We start from the raw sequence: 21,737 nt of genomic DNA, 5'->3' as shown, positions 1-21,737 counted from the left end.
CAACTGCTCTGCCAACACGTGGAGGTGCTTACAAACGGAAAATTCAAGTGCACACACCAGCACCTCACAGACAGACAGGCTGCGGAGAGCCGCCGTGAAAGGAGGAAATCAAATTCAAGTCCAGATCCAACTCTCTAAGTTCGTGGACTCCTAAGAAGGATCAACGCTTTCCCCCATGCCACGCAAATGCTGTAGCCCACGGCTGAACGAAACGCTTGGCTTAAAGGCTCACTCCTTTCGGAAACATTCCCATTTGGTGCCTACAAATGAAAAGCAGCAGTCAGGGAAGGGGCACTGGGCACCCCCACAGCAAACATCACATCCAACTCCACATGATGAAGACGGGTCAAATACGGGAGGCATATGGGGACGCCTATTAAGCTCAATTTAATGGTAACCACTGTCATTTTACTGCAAAAAAGGAAAAAGGCTGAAAAAAATCAGTCCTATTTCCCCCTTAATGGTGCATGCGGGCCGACAATGGTCCCTCTTGCCTCAAAAATTCACCTTAGCTCGATTGTAGCACACATGCGTCAACACGCCCAGGTGTAGTTCTCATTTATCTTGCACACTATATAATGGGAAGCACCCTGGGCTATGGAAAAATGAGCTTCCCATAGAAAATATTCACGCTACAATATGGGAAATTCTTTCTGAAGAGTAGTTCTCTGCCAATTTCAATAATGATGTTTGAAAAAAAATAAGACAGCTGGGCATTTTTTCCCATTAGCAAGGAGAGAAGTCTTCATTTTTCTTCTTCCAAAAGAACGGCTAACACAATGTCCCTGGGGAACATACCCAACTTTATACTGTGCACCCATTTTAATACTAAACCCCATTCCCCACCTCCCCAAAAAGCCCAAGGAACACAAGCACCCCTAGTCCTCGTAACAGCACAGACAACACCCAGCCTCGTGCTCAGAGCCGCAGACCAGAGGCAGGTGAGTGAGTCGTCAGGAGAGAAAATGTCAGTGGTTTGGCAAAACAAACAAATAAACCAGACCTCCCTCTGCAGGAGGATTTGGAAAGTCCTTGGATTCTAGTCTCTGGGGACTCCGGCAGTGGCCTTTCCAAGCCCCCCCCCCCCCCCCCCTCATGCTTCCAGTTAGCTGCGGCCATTCTGCAGTTTTCCAAGCATTTGTAAAAGGCTTTTCTCCCAAGGACAGCACAAAGGCTTCCTGTGTTCCAAGGCAACAACTCTCGCCTTGGGGCCACAAAACATTGACGTGCTGAGCTCAGCACAAAGTCCCTAGACAAGTAATCTGTTACGAATTCTGCAATTATTATTTTCCAAAAGCGCCAGGAAATTCAAGTTTCTCTTAATGTCACTCTCCCTTGCAGTCTAACATGCTTTTGTGAGTGGCAAACACCCCACCACGAGCTTCACACGGTGCTTTTCTACATGCCTCACTTGTGTGGACCCACTCGGCCCTGCAGAAGCCCTAGGAGGCAGACGCTGTTATTTTCAGTCCCATTTTACCCACCAGGAAGGTGTAATCACACCCGAGCCCTCAGAACAGCGCACAGGGGAGGCCCCGTGTCCCGTGCACTCCACCCCCTCACGCCTCTCAGGTGCTGGGCACTGTGCCAGGTCCTGGGGATAAAATGCTGAGCAAGGTCAGCTCTGCCCTCGAGAAGCTTCGAGTCCAGTGGGCAAGCAGAAAGCTCCGTGATGGGCAGCCACCTGACCTCATCTCCAGAGATGCAGTGGGGTTAGGACCCCACCTGCACCTGCACCCCGCCCCAGTTCCCGGACCTACACAGAGCCTGACCCAAGGACCTCTGGAGTACAACGAAGAGGAGAGTCAGTCTTATTTATACTACCATGCCTTGTTTTCATTTAATCCAGTGGACATGAAATTAATTTAGGGGGTCATGACTGGCTGTATTAAAACATGAAATAGAAAACAGTGCACCATATATAATAATATATATATATTTCATAAAGCTTTTATTTCCGTTACAAAGGTTTTAACGTGTGTACTAATTAGTTCTGCCGGAAGTATGAGTATTTCTCACACCGTAAGCAGTATTTTAAAACTTTGAAAATAACCTGCTATAATCCTGACGATAATCTCATGAAGTAGGTATTACCTCCATTTTATAGGTGAGGAAAATGAGGCTCAGAGAGGTTAAGCAACCTACCCAAAGTCACAGAGCTAACACCTGGCAGAGCTGGGATTCAAACCCTAACCTACCTGACTCTGAGCCCACATTTTCAAGCATATATTTTATGGCTTAAGAGACAGAGACCCAGATTCAAAGTCTTCCTTCTGCCACTTACTCGGTATCTGACCATGGTCAAACCATTTCTCCAGACACCGGTTTCCTTAGCTATACAATAAGGACTTTAGGCACCAGGATTCCTCCCAGCGGTGACCTATTCTTATTCTATTAGGTGGGTGCAAAAGCAATTGTGGTTTAAAACGTTAAAAAAAAAAAAGGGTCGTGGGGGGTGGGAGATAAGGGTAAGGGGGATCAAATATATGGTGATGGAAGGAGAACTGACTCTGGGTGGTGAACACACAATGGGATTTATAGATGATGTGATACAGAATTGTACAACTGAAATCTATGTCATTTTACTAACAATTGTCACCCCAATAAATTAAAAAAAAATTAAATATAGAAAGAAGGGTCTATCTTTCATGTCTACTTGGAAAAGATATGGGATTAGCAGTTGCCAAGGAGTCTCAGTATTTCTGCGATCTGACTCTTAGGTTTAACAATGTATACTGCAGCTTTTATGATAAATTCCCAATACAATTGTTCCACCTTGGGGGGCAAAAAAGGCAAAAACCGCAATTACTTTTGCAACAACCTAATATACAGGGGCTCCCAGCACCCCACCTCTAAACCCTGGCCATCACTAATCTACTCTCCACTCCAAAATGTTACGTAAATGGGATCACACCGTACATACCATTCGGGGTGGGCGTTTTTCTTTTTTCTCCCCCCTTTCTTCTGCCTCCCCCACCCCCACTCCGGTTCAAGCCGTTGTTTCTCCGTCTAGTTGTACAGGACACAGTTCCCAGGCCCAGGCTGGTATTAGGAGCCTTGCGCTCCCCCGGCTGAGGCCGTCGGTTGTTGGTCGGATGCTCACAGCAGTTCCCCCTGGCTGCCGGCCGCTCACGATGGCCACCGGCCGCTCACAGCAGCACATGGCAGCCTGGGGTGGCCTTTTTTCGCTCAGCACAACTCCCTGGAGATTCACCCAGGATGCTGTTGGGTCCGTAGTCTGTCCCTTTTTAGTGCTGAGTAGTGTTCCGTGACATGGATGGACCAGTCTGTTAACCAGTCACCTGCTGATGGACACCTGGGCTGTTTCCGGTTTGAGGCTGTTCTGAATAAAGATGCTATTTGTGCACAGGTTTACGTGTGAGCGTAGGTTTTCCTTTCTCAGGAAAAAATGCCCAGGAACGTAACTGTGGGCTGAATGCGGGGTGCATGATTAGTTTCACAAGTTGTCTAGACAGGCTGTACTATCAGAAGTGTTTTTGAAATCTCCCATTGGTTTTAACACCACCCGGGGACAGCCACTCGGGGTCACATATTTCCTCCAAGGAGTCTGAAAAACCTAGGTCAGTAGTCGCAAAGAACATAACAGGTGTTGTATGTGAGTTCTATCTCTGTGGCCACACTGGTGCTGCAGGGTTAGCTCATTCATTTTTGTGGAAAATGTCCACCATTTCACCTCGCTGGCCTAGCCAATTGTCAAACCAAACAGATGATACTTGGCCAGGAAACAAAACGTACTTCCTTTTCCAACTCACACATATATGCTGATATGCACCCACGTGCCTAGCACTTACTTCTGAATTATAACCCTACAATGGATGGATGGATGGATAGATGGAGCGGGAGGAGCGGACCACACGAGCCTCTGCCATGAGTTGTTATCTGGATAAAATGACAATCAGATCTTGTCTCCTATAATATTTCTTACCAAGACTCTTATGCTTTGCTATTTTGTGATTCCCCACCCAGGATTCTAGACACACCTTTTAAGGTGTTAGAGGATTTTACCACCCAGGTGATGTACCACCATAAACCAAAAAGGAACTGGGAGAGGGGGGACGGGCACGTCTCCAGCGCAGACCAAGTCCCAGCAAGTTCCACGTTAGGGAAGAGGGTGCCCAGAAGGGCACGAGCTAGAAAAGCGCTGCTTTAAACCAACCACGCCCACCTGACCCTGGGAGCCTGAAGACTACTGCTCGACAACACCCCTGATTTACTTCACAAGTCAAGGGCCAATCTCCCCCCGACTCCCCCCAACTCTCAGCACCTCGGTTTTAGTCCTGGCTCTTTATCCCTGCAGTATCCACCCTCCTCCTCCATTCAGGAAAAGCCCTGATACCTCTGAGATTCATTTTCTCTCTCTTTGCAAAGCAGACTCTGCACTCTGCACGCTCCTGCCTGAGCTCGTGGGGCCACAGCCAGAGGTCAGACACCCACTCCGTCTGGCAGCAAGACCTGTGACCCTCACTGTTCCCTCGCCCGCACACCTCTCATCCCTCTGCCCTCTTTCAAAGTCTGGAATTAAAAAAACAAAAACTTTCTTCCTCACTCTGTTCTTCTCCTTGTCTTTGCCCTATGCCACAAGTACTGGGGGAAAAAAACTTGGAAAGGACCACAGAAATATTTTATTCCAATCTCCCTATAAATAATTCATTTGATAGCACACCCAGGAATTCTTCTTTCACCCCAGAAGAACATCATCAAGATAAAATTAGAAAACATGGTACTATCTAAAAAGGTTCTACATAAATATCAAAGATAAGTCTTTGGTAGAAAAAGCAGGCATATTTTCAAAGTCATTTGTGTACACCGCCCCGCCCCCCCTGCCCCCCCTCCCATTGTAGGACTGATGCTTTATTCACCAAAGTTCTGGCTTTGATGCCACCTTTCACACAGAAGGCAGGGAGACAGTGAGGTCTACCTGATTCAACTAGAAGAGCTCAAGACGGCACGAGTCCCTAAAACTCTCGCAGGTTACAAAACTAGAGATGATGCTCTCATCACCCCTAGAAATATGGAAGGGACGATGAGAAGGGTGACTTTTCCATCTGTCACCTGGCTCTGGGCTAAACATTAGAAATCACTCATTTTGTCAGACAGTCAAGGCAGTTAGGTAATGAACCCAAAAGAAGATCTGTTTGGGGAAATTAGGGACGGTAACGGGGGACCCTCTGTACACCTCCCTAACTGAAGATTAAGGAAGTGTTAAGAGTTACTCATCTGACAAGGCTGGTATGAGATCGAAGGTAAGCAAACTGTGCCCGGGGGCCAGCTACCTGTTTCCGTAGACAGGGCATTAAGGGGACAGAACCATGCCCGTTTGCTTACGTGTTGCCCATGGCTGCTGTTGGGCTCCAATGGCAGAGCCAAGTAGGTGGGGCAGTCACTAGATGTCCTGGAAGGCAAAAATATTTACTACATGGCCCTTCAAAAACAGCTTGCCTCCCCGATTGAGATTACATTGAAATTCAAAGTTCTAAACCACTTAGCTTATACTACTCGCTTCAATTTAGAGATCACTTTTCAGAAAATGTTCTAAATTTGCTAATTGTAGGATACAAAGAGGGAGAGCCTGCATAAACATCAAGTGTCTGTGTAAGGTAGGGAGGGAAATAAAGAGACCATCTCTGTGGTAAGGGCACGGAGGGTCCAGCCGGAGAGGAACACGACACACCCTGGGCCTGCAGAATAAAGCATGGGCCCTTAGAAGGCACACATGTATCACTTTAGAAGTTCAGAGCAGAATGTGATTATTCCCTGGTGAGGTGAGCGTGTGAAAAAGGGAGGAAGAGGGAGAGAGATGGAGGGAGGAAGGAGAGCAGGACACGAGAGAGAAGACAGAGGCTGGGTGGCACCCAAGCGGGGCACTGAAGAAAGTCAAAAGATGCGGACAAAGAAGGGATCCTAGGAGGAGCCTTTGCTCTCGATTTCTGAAACCTCACTGCTGCGTGGGAATCAGCCAGGTAAAGAGCTGGGATGGGGGACATGTTCCTGGAAGAGCAAAGAGAAAGACGAGGCTGCTGCTGGGTGCCGAACAGGGCAGCGTGACCAGAGGGCAGGTAGGCGACGGCCAGGTTAGGGAGGGCTGGACGTCCCTGGTTACTGGACCCTGCCACAGGTCTTACAGCGAAGGAATGAACGGGGAAGACCGGCTCCAGCTGTAGCACGAAGAAAGTTCTGGATGGTAAAGCTGCCATACCAGAGACATACCAGCTGGGAGTCCCGAATTGGCAAGGAGCAACTCAGACTCTTAGAAAGTGTGGGTGCCAAGGCTGAAGGTGCCAACAGTTAAAGTGACTCGACCCGAAGCTGGAGGGCAGGGACCGACTGCTCTTCCCAGGTCAGGGCACCAAGGTAGGCTCTGCAGGGTGAGCTCCAAAGGCCTCCTGCTGGGTTCCACGGGCTCCGGGCTCCTGAACCGGCAGTCTGTCTCACGCTCAACACTGCCCAGGAGCACAACTTGCCCAAATCCCTTTCTGCATCAGGAGAAATCGCTCCCTCGTTTGACTGCCTAGCATTTTTTCTAATCCTCCCCTTCCTATGCTTGTTTGCGTATCTCAACGTCCTGAATAAACCCTGTGTTAATGTTCCTTACGGTCGGCTTAGGAATTGAAGTGCTTTTAAACAGACCCAAGTGACAGACACCTCCAAAAACTTCTAGGGGACTGAATTTTAACGTCCTAAAGGTTAAAGAACCCAGCTTCACAGGAAAGTTAGAAAGTTCACATTGCTAAAGAAGTGATCTGGCGTACTTCTGTCCAAAACACTCGAGCCAAACCAAACAAACCAAAAACTGCAAAGCTTTTGGTAAACTTTACTGCAAAGGAGAAAAGTGACGGAATTCCTGCTTGTTGCTCGTCTCTGCTTTTCTAAACTTTCATCTCACAAACAGCAAGATTGTGAGCCTTAGAAAGCTGCCGGGTAAACATGAACGCTTTCCTTGACGGGAGCTGTTTATTCACAGTACATATTCAGGAGAACAGAACTGGCCCAATGATCTGATCCCTGTCAAAATACAACTGACAAAGGCCCCAATGCCCAGGGCTCTCGCTAAGCTCAACGGCAAAGCTTAAACTCTACACATGGAGACCCTGTTGGCGAAAAACAAATATTTGTGCAATTCTGTTCTTTAAATGGTACTCAACAGAAGAGAGGATTAACTTGATCAAATTGTAATGTAAAAATCCTGGGGGACATTCTTGTTCTTCAAATACAATCTGTTATGTACGACACACACATCCGTGGGTGCTGGGGGACCTGGCACGTTGCAGAAAGGTTCTTTCTCAGTCCTTTCCGACTGTAAGTAGCCTTACTACTTAGGAGGAAAAAGAGAAACCAGGTTCATTTTCTGAATACAAGGTTTTAGCCCCCAAAAGGCAAACATGCAAAAAATTATGGTTCTCAAAAAAAGAGGTGGAAGTACACGATAATAATGAACTGAAGTTTCAAGTGATTCTGGGCTTACCAGTGACTTGCCAGCTGCCTGTGCTTGTTCCCTACGTCTCTTTATCCATAAATTTTGCTAATTTCTTTCAAACTGGCATGCAAAGGATTAATGGGAGGAAAGCATCTGCAAAATGCCAGCGGTTTCCTTTGCAAATATTTCAATGCTCCCCTGTGAAGGACAGAGTGACTACTACTCCCTGCGTTTTACACTTCACCTCCACGCGCTGGGTGAAAACAAAGCTGAGTTGTGAAATGCATCGATCTCGATTTCTGGAAACGGCGGGCCAGAGAGAAGAGACACACTGTCCGTTAACGAGATACGTGTTCAGGGCCAGACAACTTAGTTCTGCTTTTCTATTGACGTCTCTCCTAAGAGGAACTGGAGGACGATTGCCCTGAAAAGGTAAAAAGGTTACTTTGCAACCAGCTTTCCGCTAAGGCAAAAATGCCAATAAAATGCCATCAGTCCTATTTGGTCTAATATAAAAGATCACAGGGTACCATTTGGGAGAAGCAGTTTAAACGGTCACCTTAGTTCCAAGGGCCCTGGAGCAGATTTTCTATGTGTGTGATCATAAACAACAGTTTTTTCAAATAGGCAATAACTTTTACACCCAAACAAGTATTGCCCCCTTAAAATCTTCACAGTGTGAATCTATACAATTATTCCAAAAAGGTTCCCACATCTAAAAATAATGGCCATCTCCTCTTTCAGAATCCCCAAAAACACCAGTCACGCCCAGTTACATTTTTTTCTAGGTACATAAAAACATGCGCTTTTTTTGGAAAAGGAGATTATACAATATTCTACACCGTTATACACCTTTTCTCCCTTACTAATATATCACAGAAATATGCACACACACGACGGGATGCAGATCAACAGAAGGACAGAAAGAGAAGACACTGCTAATGTGCATATTTATGCACCATCTAGTATATTTCCGAATCCCTTTTATCATCATACTTTGCGATATAGGAAGTTCAAGTTCTTTGCAGAAACACATCTGATAGATACTCTTTGCCCAGGTGGTGGTGGAAGGCACTGCTGGGGGGGGGGGTCAAATTTGGGGGGGGATGGAGTATATAGACAAACTAACGAATGAAAGAGAGATGGATGCTTCTAGAAACAATCTGTCATAAATGGGAATGGTGAAAAACCCAGCACATAGACTAGGAAAGCTCACCGCCCCCCTTTCCTTTCTTTAAGGCCAAGATGTAGCCAATTTCCTTAGAGCTATGTACCAAACCTTAGCTTTTCTTTGGAGAACAGTGAGAACTGGAGTTCCTACATGTGTACTGGAAGAATGGAAGGCTAAATCCAGCAAAACTCTCCAATCTATCAAATGACTTCCAAGCTGATATTCAAAAGCTAAGTCTTTACCTCGGAGCCCAGCTGAAACGATTCCTGTATTACCAAGGCACGTAAGAACTCAAATGCTGGAGAGCTGCTGAGAAAAACCATCCTAAATACTCCCCTCGACCCTCCTCTTCAGGGTGACTCTGGAGAGAGCTGTTAAGGAAATGGTTGGCACCGCGTCCACCTAAACTGGCAGGTTCGCTACCAGCTGAAAGGCAAAATATTTACAACAACTTACCTCCATCGTCCAGCGGCCGTTTTGGTACTCCATAGCCATACACTGAGGGGTCCACTAGAGGTGTGGAATTATTCAAGTGAGGAATTGAATCCATTTTAGCAGCAATCTACAGAGAGAATCAGATTTAAACATTCAGTCACAAATCACGGCTCCATTCGAGGGAGGAAAGACAGGAGACCTCTTTCTGGGGCGGTTATCCCATTTCTCCCCCCTACATTTCCTCAGATTAATGTAAGGAAATGTCCTGATAGGACAAGCACTTTTCACTGTTAAATGAGTTTGCTTTTGGTCTTAATAATGTCTTTAGAACTAAAATACTTCCAAAAATGTGTCTTTTACAAGCAAATTGGTATTTTTAAGTCATCACTTAAAGTACAGGTATGCTGCATTTCAAGAAAAGCGGCCAACAATATGAAAAACTTTGCTCAAAAGGTTTTATTACAGGGTTCCTTACAAAACAAACTCTCCAACAATATTTAAAAGGCCATGTTTGCTCAAATGTAACAACTCTTTAGGAATACATCCATCCCATTAACTTAAACGTCCATAATAGTGATGACGTCCTCTGTGGAGATATAAACTGCGCTTCACTAGAAGTGACCAAACAGTGGGGGAGGGCCGTCTGTCCGGACAATTTCAGAAGGATTCCTGCACTAGAAAAAGTGAGATAATCTCTGACAGCTGCTTCAACTTTAATATTTATTATCAGTTAAAGAACAGAACACAGCTACTGTCATGCAGGGTGTCATGTGGGGTCTCAGCTCCTGCTCCCCACATAAGAACGCAGGACATGGTGAGGCCAAAAAGGAAAACCCATAGGCAGGGGAGTCATACCACTGTATTCTCGCTGGCAGCTGGATTGGAGACACAGGAAGCAGGAGCCACAATTCCCGCAACCTGCTGTCCATTTCTCTCTGCCAACCAACCTCACTTGCTAGCTGCAATCCACTGTGCTAACTGGAGTCCGCTCTTGCTAGCTCAGCCACCATCTTCTTGCTAGCCCCCATCTGCTGCTGGCGTAGGCACGGCAGTTATATTAGTGGCCAATGGCTCACTGGTTACAGCTGACGGCCATCCAGTCACAGTTGATGCCATTTACTACACAAGTGAGCACCTTTCCACGTGAGGCCGAGAGCCTGGAAACTGCACTCCTGGCTCTGTCCCCACAGCTACTATTAAACTTCCCCCCCCAGAAACAAATGCTACCGTGTTTCCCCGAAAATAAGACCTAATCGGAAAATAAGCCCTAGCATGATTTTTCAGGATGACATCCCCTGATGCGTCTTCTGGAGCAAAGCTTAATAAACATAAGACCTGGTCTTATTTTCGGGGAAACACGGTATGTAGAAACTTAGCCACTTTGCTCTCATTAGGAAATTACACGTGATCCTCATCACAAGTCAGCCGTGTTGATTTAATCAAAGGAATGTTTACAGCAACTGCTCTTCATGTTGCCCCCTAAATTAAGCCTCGCACAGCTGCCCCACAGAACAGTCTTTACTGGTAGTTGTCCTGAGCTTGTCCCAATGTGCCCAGAAGTCTCAGACCTTCTGGGACCAACATACAGATAAATTGCCTTAAGCAAACAACCAACCGAAGACAATGATGATACTGAAAACCCAAGGCAGAATTTAAATGTCAGGTACCCTGGGCCAGGTCTCATCCTTGCCATTACTACCAGTAGTCCTGTGGTTCTGGGCAAGTCGCTTTCTTCTCTGCTTAAGATCCTGCTTCAGTTTTTGAAAAGAGTACAACATGCTCTGAACACAAAAGAGCTCTGTACAGGAGAAAGCAATTCACAAATAAAACAAGGCAAGTCACCCAACAAATGTTGATTGCCTACTATGTGTTGGGCTGTTCGAGGCACCAGGGTTCCTGCCGTGTGTGTGTGTGTGTGTGTGTGTGTGTGTGTGTCTCTCTCTCTGGCAGCAGTACGTGGGGGAGTCACGGGTACACAAGCTAATCAATAAACTGATCATTTCAGCGGGCGATAAGCATGATGCTAACAAGATAACGACATGCAGAAAGTGCTTGGGACACTTCCTTTCCATGGGTGATCAGGGCAGTCTATGAGGTGACATGGGATCTGAGACCTAAATGAGGAGGAGGAGCTGGCTATCCAAAAACTCGAGAAAGCTTTCCAGGCAGAGGAACAGCTTGTACAAAGGCCCCGAAGCAGGAGCAAGCTTGGTAGGTACGAGCCTGGAAGAGAGAACTTAACATCACTAGAGTAGGAGGAATTAGACGTGTTCCAAGAGGGGGGCAAGGGCCAGTTCACACAGGGCTTCCGCGGTCATGGTACGGGGCGTGGCTTTTATAGGAAGGCGACGGGGTGCAACCACGAGGCTTCCCAAGGACAGCACTGTGACGAGATGTTTTTCAAAGACCCCCCTTAGACAAGGCAATCGACTCCAAGGGGACCAGAGCAGGACATATCATTTAAGAGGTATACTAGACCAGGGGTCAGGAAACTATAGCTGGCGAACCACCTGCTTTTGTAAATAAAGTCTTATTAGAACACAGCCACACCTATTTGTTTTCATTAAGGAGTAGAAACAGGGAATATGTGTGTGTGTGTGTGTGTGTGTGTGTGTGTATATGTATAATACATATAATAAAAATAAACAAAATTTACTATTTGGACCTTTAAAGAAAAAGTGTGCTGATCCCTGACTAGGCTAGAGATGATAGTAGCCTGGATAGGTGCTGTTTAAAAACATTATTTTAAGTAAATGGTTAAAATACTGAGAGCCTGCTGATCGAAACCTTACCTCCTACATCCAAGTCTCTCAGGGCAAGTGGCCATTTGCTGTAAAACAAAATGCCGTATAAATCTTGCCATCTGCTTGCAATCTTGCTCCCCATGTTTGTTTTGGATAAGTGTGTGGAGGTTGGCTACTTAAGCTGCAAAAGTTACCTTGAAGGGCTCAGCCAGTAAAGCAGGTGGGTTAAAAGGCTGCGAACACTGCAGTGGCTGCTCTCCACAGAGACCCCTTCACTGGCCACAATAAACTGAATGGTAAACGGCTGACGTGAGGGTTTTCTTTCCAAGATTATTGGCCTAGTTGTTTTTTTAAAGACAGATGAAAAGCTTCTCAGCAGACAGTAATGATCCCAAAACACAAAAGGGGTACGACTTTCAGTGGCGTCCCCCAACAGTGTGCTGTCACATCCCCCTCAAAGACAAGACCCCAAGGATAAGGTCTACACATGAGGCATGCTCCCTACTCCCTTCTGGTGACCGGCTCTTGGCTTCCAGATCTTTCCCCTTCCTTCCAAAGTAGCTAGAATGTTATTCCTGGGTCCTTGGCCTTCCTTGTAATTTATATAGTATGTTTCATATGTTGCTGGAATGTCTTTTTCCCCAAAGCCAATATGCTAAAAGTGTTACAATAGTTTCCTTCCTGTTCCTACTATTGATTAAAGCAATAAACGTCCTTCCAAAATGTGACTGAGGGTTTCAGATTTGTTCTTAAATCAGGTTTGTTTCAGGTGTTTATAATTTGGGAAATTTCCACTGAGAGAGAAGCAGTACAAAATAATGGTTACTGCATTTGAACCCTAGCTAAATAAATGTTAGATATGAGTTTAACTCAATTATATCATAATTTACATTGGTATTACATTGTATATTATACTACAATATACTGTAAAGAAACAATGTATTTCTTTATTCATACAAATGTAACCTTGTGTGAAGAAATGATTTTTAATGTCTACTAAAAGAACTAGTTAAAATGTAATGAGTACTTATTATGTGCTAGGCACGCTGCTAAGAGCACTTTAAAAATGCCGTCTCATTTATTCCTTAAAATGATTCTCTAGGAAGTTGATTATTATTATCTCTATTTTTAAGATAAGGAAACGTGAGGCTCAGAGCTGAGTGACCTACCTAAAGCCACACCGCTTGTAAGAGGCAGAACGAGTTAGTATTTAAGTCCAGGCCTGTCTGACTCCAGAGCTTGTAAACCACAGCACTAGGCTACCTCCCTTTTCTCCACCTAGTATTTCTTACACATATTTCATTTCTCGAGGACTTAAAACCTAAGTATTTCCAGTACACAGATCTCACGCAACTCCTCACATCAACTGATCCTTCTGAACAGTAGCTGCTTAAGGAAAGTGGGGTACACGCTCAGTTAATAATGGTGTGGCCAGAAAACGAGTCAGGATATTCCAACGAAACCAAGGCCACTCCAGTCCTTACCTGGAAGCATGACGTTGAGGGAACTCTGCTACCGATTTTCTACCACCTTAGTTACCTTTCCCCCTTTTTTGGGGGGTAAGTGGGGAAGAGAATGGGTTATCTCACTATTTTAAGCACAGTAACAGATGAAATATAAATCAATACGATAAATTTAACTAATCTCCATTACCAGGAGTTAGTGGAAATGTGGAGGAAGGGAGCACTGGACCAGGAGTTTGTCAACAGTCCTGGTTTTCCAGCCAGCTCTTCCAGTGTATGACCTTGGGCAAGACCTTCAGTGGCCTTGCTCCTTGGTGTACTCACCTGTAAAAAGCAGGGACAAACTAAACCAGTGTTTTCCAAAGAGGAGTACACAGGTGATTTCAGGAGGTGTATGAATGAAAATATGTAAATACACACACACACACACACACACACGTATGTGTGTATTTAGTTACCTTCAATGCATGGCAAAGTTTTTCATTTATAATAATGATTTAGTTTCCTTTTGAAAAATATTCCAAATAAATTTAAATTTTAAAGTGATTTAAAAATATTAAGCAGTATATTGAAGGTGGACTAACCTGGCAAAAATCACAAAGGTGGTCCACAAACCACTAAAGTTCATAAACGTGGCAATTAATTATTCTGAGTGCACATTTTTAGGACTAAAATAATCAAAGCAGTTCATCCTACAAACCCAAACAGGAAGCTGTGAATTCTTCCACAACTTCACACGTAGTAGAACTTTACACCACATCGAAGCAGGCAACGCCCCTGGAGTGCTGGCAAGTCATCCAGACTGTGGCCATGCGGTTAAATACAGCTACTGATGATTCTCAGGGATCCAGCCATAGAGGTGAAAGCTCACATCATGCAGGGAGCAGGAACCCAACTTCCTTCCCTGGGACCTCTGCTCTATAGTCACCAGAATGGCCGTGCTTAGGCCCTGGAGAATGCACGGGCTGGCCTGAAGTCTCTGCCCGCCACAGCAGGAAGAGATAGCATGCGGCCAGTGGCTAAGTGAGTCCCAGAGGGCAGCGTCTGGAGTGCTGGTGCACAGGGGCCAGTCCTGGTTTTGCGTCCCACTACCCGGTGGGTCACAGTGAAGACAGCAGCATATCAAATTCACTGCACACTCGCTAAAAGCCTGATGGTGCCCTCATTTAATCTTCATAGCGAGCGACCTTATAAAGGGGCTACTATTCTCCTTACTGTGGGATTTGGAGTCCACCTGGAATTGTATCCCCGGGGATAACGAGGTAACAATGTAAAGCTCCCAGAACAATGCCAGGCACATAGTAAGGGATAAGAAATGTTTGCTATTTTAACCTTTAATTGAAGAATAATAATAGAAACAAGAACATGGATAGGTTTACAGCTCATTGAATTTCCACATACTAAAATGCCTGGGTAACTAGCATCCAGATCAAGAAACATCACCATCGCCCCAGAAACCTGCCTCATGGTCCCCTCAGACACCCAACCCCACCTCCAAGGGTAACCTCCTAACTTCTAATATTAGCTATCTTAAAAAAAATTATTACTACCATCAATGATCTCCATTTGACAGATGAGGAAACCGAGGCTTAAAGCAGTGTAATAACTTGTCCTGTGACTAAGCTAGTAAGTGGCAGAACCAGAACCTGCACTCATAAAGTCTGAATCTAAGCTCTTAATAACTGCTTCACTGTACTGCCCCCTGGAGATTCCGTGGCCTTAAGAGGAGAGAACAGACATGAAAGTCCTTGCCTGGCACCCAGCACAACACGGGCTGAGTGAATGGCAGCTAGAGCTGTCACCAGAGATGGGGCCCCGGCTGACACTGACTGGCATTAATCAAAACAAGGAATTCTATGTGCCAGCCAAATAAAATATCAGCTCTTTTTAGTAGCTTTTCCTGACAACTTCATGCCACCCACACTTGGGGAGCATTAGATACTCTCTTACCCGTGTTTGCAAAGCACTTTATAAACTACCTCTCAACAGCATAACCTCGCTGAGAAAGTTACTGGTTACATTGTCTCCCCACTCTAGGGCGCTCTTGGAGGAGACCTGTCTACTCACCTTGGTACCCAGGACAGACTCTGGACTGGGAGTTCCAGGACTCAGCTTTAGAACCTCCTCAATTTACATACAAAACTATTAAATATTTCTGGGGAGAGGTTCAAAGTTTTCAAGACTCTTTAAAAGGTCCATGTTCCAAAAAAGTTAAAGAACAACTTCCCTAATGCATACATAGCAAAGTGCTTGGCACGTAGAAGAGTCATTAAACATTTGTTAAATTTGAAGTGGATACAGAGAGGCCCATCTGTAGGCAAAATGCTAAGATGAGGCTCTAAGCTGAGCTCCTGCTCCAGCTGGATCCCCCTACCAAAGACCCTAATGATGGCAGGTCCATTGCTTTTCTCCACTATGTTCCAACGAATTCCACCGGCATCCCTTCAGAGTTCTGTTCAAAGATTTCATGGCAGATGCTTGCGATGGAAAACTACCCAACTACCTCTGTGAAGGGACCAAGTCCTTCTTAGAGTGCAGAAGACATGGGTCCAAAAACTATTGTCCATATTAACTACTTGTGTGCCTCGGAGAAAACTGCTTTATCTCCCTTCAGCTCGGTATTTTCAAATATAAAATGAGAATGATTGCACTTGGCTGTTGTGAGGCTCCAATACACAATGCGATAAAACCAGCTGCAAACTTGTCTTATCTTTGCACTGGCCCAGCATCCAGCAAGAAGCCTCGGACTCAGCGGATCCTCCAATAATGTGAATCACCGCTGCCAGTAATTGCTATTCAGTCTTGCAAGTGACTCGTTATCATCTGGTATTAGGAGAAAAAGTGCAGCTCATGCCTCCAAAAGTAGTATAGGCTGCTCTTTCCCGAGTGTCTTTACAATAAAACTCCTAATGCAAAAACACTTTCCAGAGGGATGATTCCTGACAGAGAAAAATGACTGCACAGAAAAGCCAGGGAGGGGACTGTGAACAGACCCCAATACGTTAAGTCCTCACGTAACGTCATCGATAGATTCTTGGAACGGCAGCAAAACAACATATAAATAAGCCAATTTTACCAGAGGCGAACTGATATAAATAAGAGTTAAGTTCCTGTGGCATCTCATCATTGTTATAACGAAATGGTATTGAACGAAAGATGTTACTTGAGGACTCGATGTATAACATATTATAAAGGGGAAAAAAACAAAATAACACGGCCAAAAATTTTTCTCAGATCCAGCTAGATGAAAGCTCTGAATGTTTGTGGGCTTGAAGGGACCACTGAGATTGTTTTTTTTTTAGTTCAACATTACCTGAAGTTTGAGCCACAGAATGTGATTTGGTTTCACGAAGAGGGTATGAAATGACTTAACTTCAAGACATTTACAATGCATTATCCCAAACTTTTGTAGGACTTAATTCACATAAGCATATTAAAAAGGCTCTGAGAAATCTTATGGTAAAGAAGCCAATTAACCTCCATTTAACCCCGTATTCCCCAAACTTATCTGTCCGTGAGCCCTTTTCCATGGAAGATGTATTAACCGCCTATAGATCAAATGGTGGGAAGGGCCAACCTAGCTCAAGGTCATGCGGCTGCTTGCAGAAAACTCAGATCTTCTGACTCTCCATCCAGAGTTGTTTCCATCACAAATTTCAAATAAAAACCAGAGACAATGGGCTCACAGTTTGAAAAAGGATGAGGGAAAAAAAGGCTATTGACTCAGCATCCCAACGGACAGTGTACAAGAGCAAAGTGGTGGGAATGAAGGCAACCCGGGGGGCCAGTGCCCTGCCAAGGGGCAGCTGCTACCCGCTCCTGCCTAGTGTTACCTCTGCAGAATGTGGGAGCAGTGTGGCCGGATCTTTTCCCGAGCAGCTGTGAAATCATTCTAGTTTCTAAGTGTTGGCGCTGTGTGAGTCAAAGGAAGCATGCCTGCAGGCCCACTGTGTGCCTTCCCCAGCCCGTGGCCCACCACTTGGGAACTCTGGTCTAGGCAAATTTGTATCTACAAATAATTGGGACTTCAGAGAAAACCAAAGTGTGATGATACACGTAGGCTATCAGATTTTAAAAGAAAGATGAAGTCTCCGCTGGAAGTGAGAAAAGTCTCAGAGGCACATGTATTGCTCCTTTTGTGTCCACCGTGCAATACCAAATATGAAGTTCAGCGCTTCCATTCAAGTGCGGTGACCCGAGTGGGCTCAGTCACATCGCAAACCCTTTCACAGGACTTACCCTCTGCAGGGAACTCTGATGGGTCCTACCAAAGATACAGGAGGGGCCCACACACTTCCCATAGACACTGGCTTTCAAGGGTCTGAGAAAGCTAAAATGAATGTCCATGCAGGAGGCAGTTCCTAGTGAAATGCCTCGCGCTTCTCAACCATTGGGCATGTATGAGAGAGGCCGGTGGAGTATAAACTAAACTGACTGAGCAGTCAGCACACCTGACTTTGCCATGAGTCAGAAACACCAGATATTAAGTGAGGGACGGGGGTATCTCTCAGGGAGTATCCAAAGGCCAAGGGACAGAGGCTTCTTCTTTTCATGGTGGATGCACCTTCTCTCAAAGGAAATCTCCTCGTAGACAGCACACATGCCCAATCATCTACTGCCCAGACTCAATCTGTGAAACGGCAGCAGTGGGAGGTATTATCTGGAGGGCCGTGCATCTTCTGAGGCCCCACGCTAACCAACGTTTCAGAAAAGGTGGTGGTAAACAATAGGTCCTACGGTGACTTTCTACTGGTTCTACGATGGCTTGGTCACAATCATTTGTGTGCAGGATCACCAGGACGGCCAAGCCCATGAGACACCAGTCATACTGTTTATGCGGATAGGATACTCTGGAGTTATGCAATAGAGGCACTGACTGGGTCTAGAGCAAAAACAGGAGCACGAGGTCCTAAAAGGCATGGCCAGGGAATTTCTTCTATTTGGTTGATGACTCCCAGGCAGTTGGTTCAGCGTGTGGAAGGAGGCTGGAGATCTGTAAGGGCTTTCTGAAAACATTTTTATAGTTTTAGAAAAACTAAACAGACCCAATTTGTATCTACTCATCCATGATCTCCATGGGGTCCCCCAATAACCTAGACAGTCAGGGTAGGGGTGCAGGGTAGCCATGGAACAGGATGATCTATCCTGGCTTTGAGTTCACATCCGACCCTTACTAGGATCCTGCACTTTCTAAACAAGTTAAAGAAATCGTACTTTATTTTTGCCAACCTGCCAATGACTCAGGAGAACTGTACCTGATGGTTTTTTAATACCCAGCAGTTTCAGCTCTTCATCAATGGGACTAAATCGGACCACATTTCCACACTTGTATACTTCCCTACAGGATGGCAGTGTTACCCCTTTGTGCCAAACGTTATTAACTCACGAGGCTTCACACTAACGGGGAAAATTTTTAATTTCATATGACATCTTCAGAGACTCCCTTTCAATCCAGGAATACCATGCTCGGAGTGAACGAACAGCAGCAACTGGGTCCCTTTGTCCGAAAAACTCCAAAGGCTATACAAAGAAACTTCTAGATGCTGGGTGGGAAGCTGAGTGGATTAAGTGCTGGACTAAGTACCAGACTTAACAGAAACTGTAGGTTCAAATCCCAGCAGGGTCAACTCAGCCATGATGATCTTCTGGGTAAAGTGAGTACCAGACAGCTTCCTGCTCTCTGACAAACTTATGAGGGCCCCCCCCCACTGTTGCTGATGTTTGTGAGGACACGTAAGAGAGGGGAAAGCTTTGCAATCATTTCAATAAACAAATACACTGTCTCTTACTTCCAGTTACAGGTGGGAAAAATCACATCTCTGCAACACGCCGTGCACACAATGGAGTAGAACCACCATCCAGATGCCCAAATGATACAAGATCCTTTGAGGTAAGCTTTGTAAGCATACAACAGTTTAGATTTCTAACAGTCCATTCTTGCCCAATGCAAGTCTATAAATAAACCTAAAATTACCCACAAACCTGTTATTTTTCTTTAGTTTTTAAAGGCCATCAAATCCTTGGAGATAGTATCGCCCTCCAGCTGTTAATATTCAGAAGTAACACACTCACAGCAGTGTCTCCATTGGGCTTATCACTGCTCCAGTCAATGGTGCATTTCAGAGCTGGGAACATTTCCAATGAAGTTCTCTCTGCTAGTAGTACACACCACTGCTTCAACAATCCACATTAGGTCAGCATTTAACGGAGGGTCTCCCTCCCTCTTAAGCAGGTTGTCCAAGAATATGAGTTCAACCACTGGCTCAAGAGAAGCAGAAAGTCTTCTCAATGGTTCAAAATTCATTTTATGTTCAACTACAGGCCTTCTGCAAACTGAGGATCTGAGCTCTTTAGGGCAGTGACTATAATTCTTCCCGGATGCAGAAGGCCAACAAGGTGATTGTCACACATCAGCACAGAGTGAAAGCCATTACATATTAGTAGCCAGTGAGAAACAAGGTTCAGGACCCCGTACGGCAGAGGAGAGCAGTGTAACACGCCGGCAAGCAGAGTGCTGGAAGGGAAGCTGGATGGCATGTTCATCCATTACAGCCACTGGTTGGCTCTGAAGTCTAAGTAAGATGGATACTCACTACTGTACTGGCTGGTGCCTAGGCAGTAAGTAACAAGTCATCAGACAAAATTTTAGGTGGAACCACAGGTTTGGAAAGTTCTGGGATCCAACATAATGTCTATAGGAGCATCAGTGTTAAAATGAAAAGTCAGTATCGGGGAAACAGGTAGGGTTCCCTCCCTTGGAATACTGGAAAAAGATGGAAAGACCGTATCTTCAAGCGACCAAGTGGATCTTCTAATACACTGAGTCCTGTGGCTTTCTGTTAGGAATCAAGCAGTAATTAGTTATAGCCCAACTTTTAAAATATCAGTTAGTATGCCTACAATTAAATAGGAAGAGATGATGAGCATAAGACAGTCAGCAGAAGAAGTTTAAGTGTTAGAGCTAACTTGCCAGTAAGTTTCACACACAATACAAGGACATGTTCTGTTCCAAGCACCGTGCCAGAAGCCAAAGAGTATTTCTGGCAGGTCCCATATTTATTCTCCAGGGACGCTTGCAACCTCTTAAAAAGCAGTTTATTTAACTCTGACAAAATGCACGACGTTGTCAGATGGTCAAGTTTCACTGTTGGATTGAGTCCATAGCACATTCTCGCTGAGAGAAAGAAAACTGTTGCCCATAAAAAATGTCTCCGTCTTGGGGGCCACCCACACCTTTGTAACATTTCCCTCTCTTCCATCTCCAAAAGCACCCTCAAAAGTAAAACACCCTGGAATTTCTTCCACTCCACCCTTGAAATATAGTTAAGTCCGAAGGCAGTGTTTTCCAAGTTTTAAGAAGCTACCGGCCCTGAGACAGCCGCCCCCTGTCTGTCACCGGGGCCTCACCGTAAGCTCCCCGGCCCCCGCCCCTCGCGAACCTCACAACCCCACGCTGGCTGCCCTGCAGGTCCAGCCCCGGCCCCGCGCGACGGGGCCAGGCGTCCTGCGAAAACCCTACTCCAGCGGCTGCTGGCACCTGGGAGACCCGCGCGACGGGCTGGGCCTGGGCCTCGCGCTGGCGCTTCGTCCCTCGGCCCCTCCGGGCTGCAGGAGCCCCAGGACCGGCCAAGCCCGACGGAGCGTCCGCCCGAGCTGCCTCCCGGCCCAGGCCCGACCCCCGCGTCCCCGTCGGGCCCGGCCCGGCCCCGCCTCGGTCCCCGCGCTCCCGCCGGCCGGCCGCGCGCGTACCTGCCGGACCCGGTGCAGGGCGTCCACGAAGCCCTCCGTCTTCATGCCCACCGGAGCGCTCTGCCCCTGCACCAGCTCCGCCATTACCGCCCCCGCCGCCGCCGCCACCGCTCCGCTCCCCAGGCCGGCCTCCCCCTCCGCTCGGGGACCCGTAGCCGGAAAGGGAAAGTCGCCCCACTTCCGGCGGAAGGGAAGCGCGAGGCGAGAGGAGCCGGGCCTGCGGGGCCGGGCGGGACACGTGACCGCAGGCCGGCCGGAAGTGGGGGGCGGGGCCGCGGGTGGACCCTGCGCGCGAGGCCGCCGTCGGGTCTCGGAGGACGGGTCGCGACGCCCTTCCCGTTCCCGGACGCGATTGGGTCTGGGGCGGTCGGCGATGTCGCGACAGGCCCTTGGGGCTCGGATGTGGCCCGAGGTGCCGGGCTGTCGGCGGTTGGAAAACCCAGGAGTGACGTGGCTTTCCCAAAACAGCACCCTCAGCGGTCCTGGTCCTCTAAGCCGACCCGGGAGCCCCTCCCCGAAGAGACCATTGGTTCGGAATATTGGGATGGAGCGCTTTGAAATGGCACCGTCAGGACCCCGAGGGAGGCTGGAGGGCAGGGGACCGCGCCACGGAAAGTCAGCGCCCCACGTTTGCAGGGGGCCTCGGCCCGAGTTCTTGCACATTAGTCAGTTGGCGGGAGGATGGGCCAAGGCTATACCCGGGGTTGCCTAGCGACACAACTCTGGAACGACGCTCCCAC

At 46.7% G+C, this 21,737-nt stretch overlaps 1 protein-coding gene across 6 annotated transcripts in view; it reads right to left on the bottom strand.

Annotated features, from left to right (window-relative positions):
- FUBP3 (far upstream element binding protein 3) overlaps positions 1-21,164 on the bottom strand; it is a 49,474-nt gene extending 28,310 nt beyond the window's left edge. For 3 of the 6 annotated variants that reach the window (XM_033122706.1, XM_033122705.1, XM_033122707.1), the window contains exons 1-2: positions 20,998-21,164; positions 9,063-9,168 (exon numbers count right to left, since the gene is read on the bottom strand). In XM_033122706.1, coding sequence (XP_032978597.1) covers positions 9,063-9,168; positions 20,998-21,081 — 190 coding nt within the window. In that variant the 5' untranslated portion in view covers positions 21,082-21,164. Of the gene's footprint in view, positions 1-7,483; positions 7,722-9,062; positions 9,169-13,429; positions 13,563-19,230; positions 19,611-20,997 lie in introns of those variants that run through there. The other 3 variants (XM_033122710.1, XM_033122708.1, XM_033122711.1) reach the window with 3 other exon arrangements.
- Positions 21,165-21,737: the final 573 nt, after the last annotated feature.

Source organism: Rhinolophus ferrumequinum, chromosome 12, assembly GCF_004115265.2.
Source record: "Rhinolophus ferrumequinum isolate MPI-CBG mRhiFer1 chromosome 12, mRhiFer1_v1.p, whole genome shotgun sequence".
Taxonomy (NCBI): Eukaryota; Metazoa; Chordata; class Mammalia; order Chiroptera; family Rhinolophidae; genus Rhinolophus; species Rhinolophus ferrumequinum.
The sequence above is the reverse complement of the archived record's forward strand: the minus strand, read 5'-3'. Positions and strand labels throughout refer to the sequence as shown.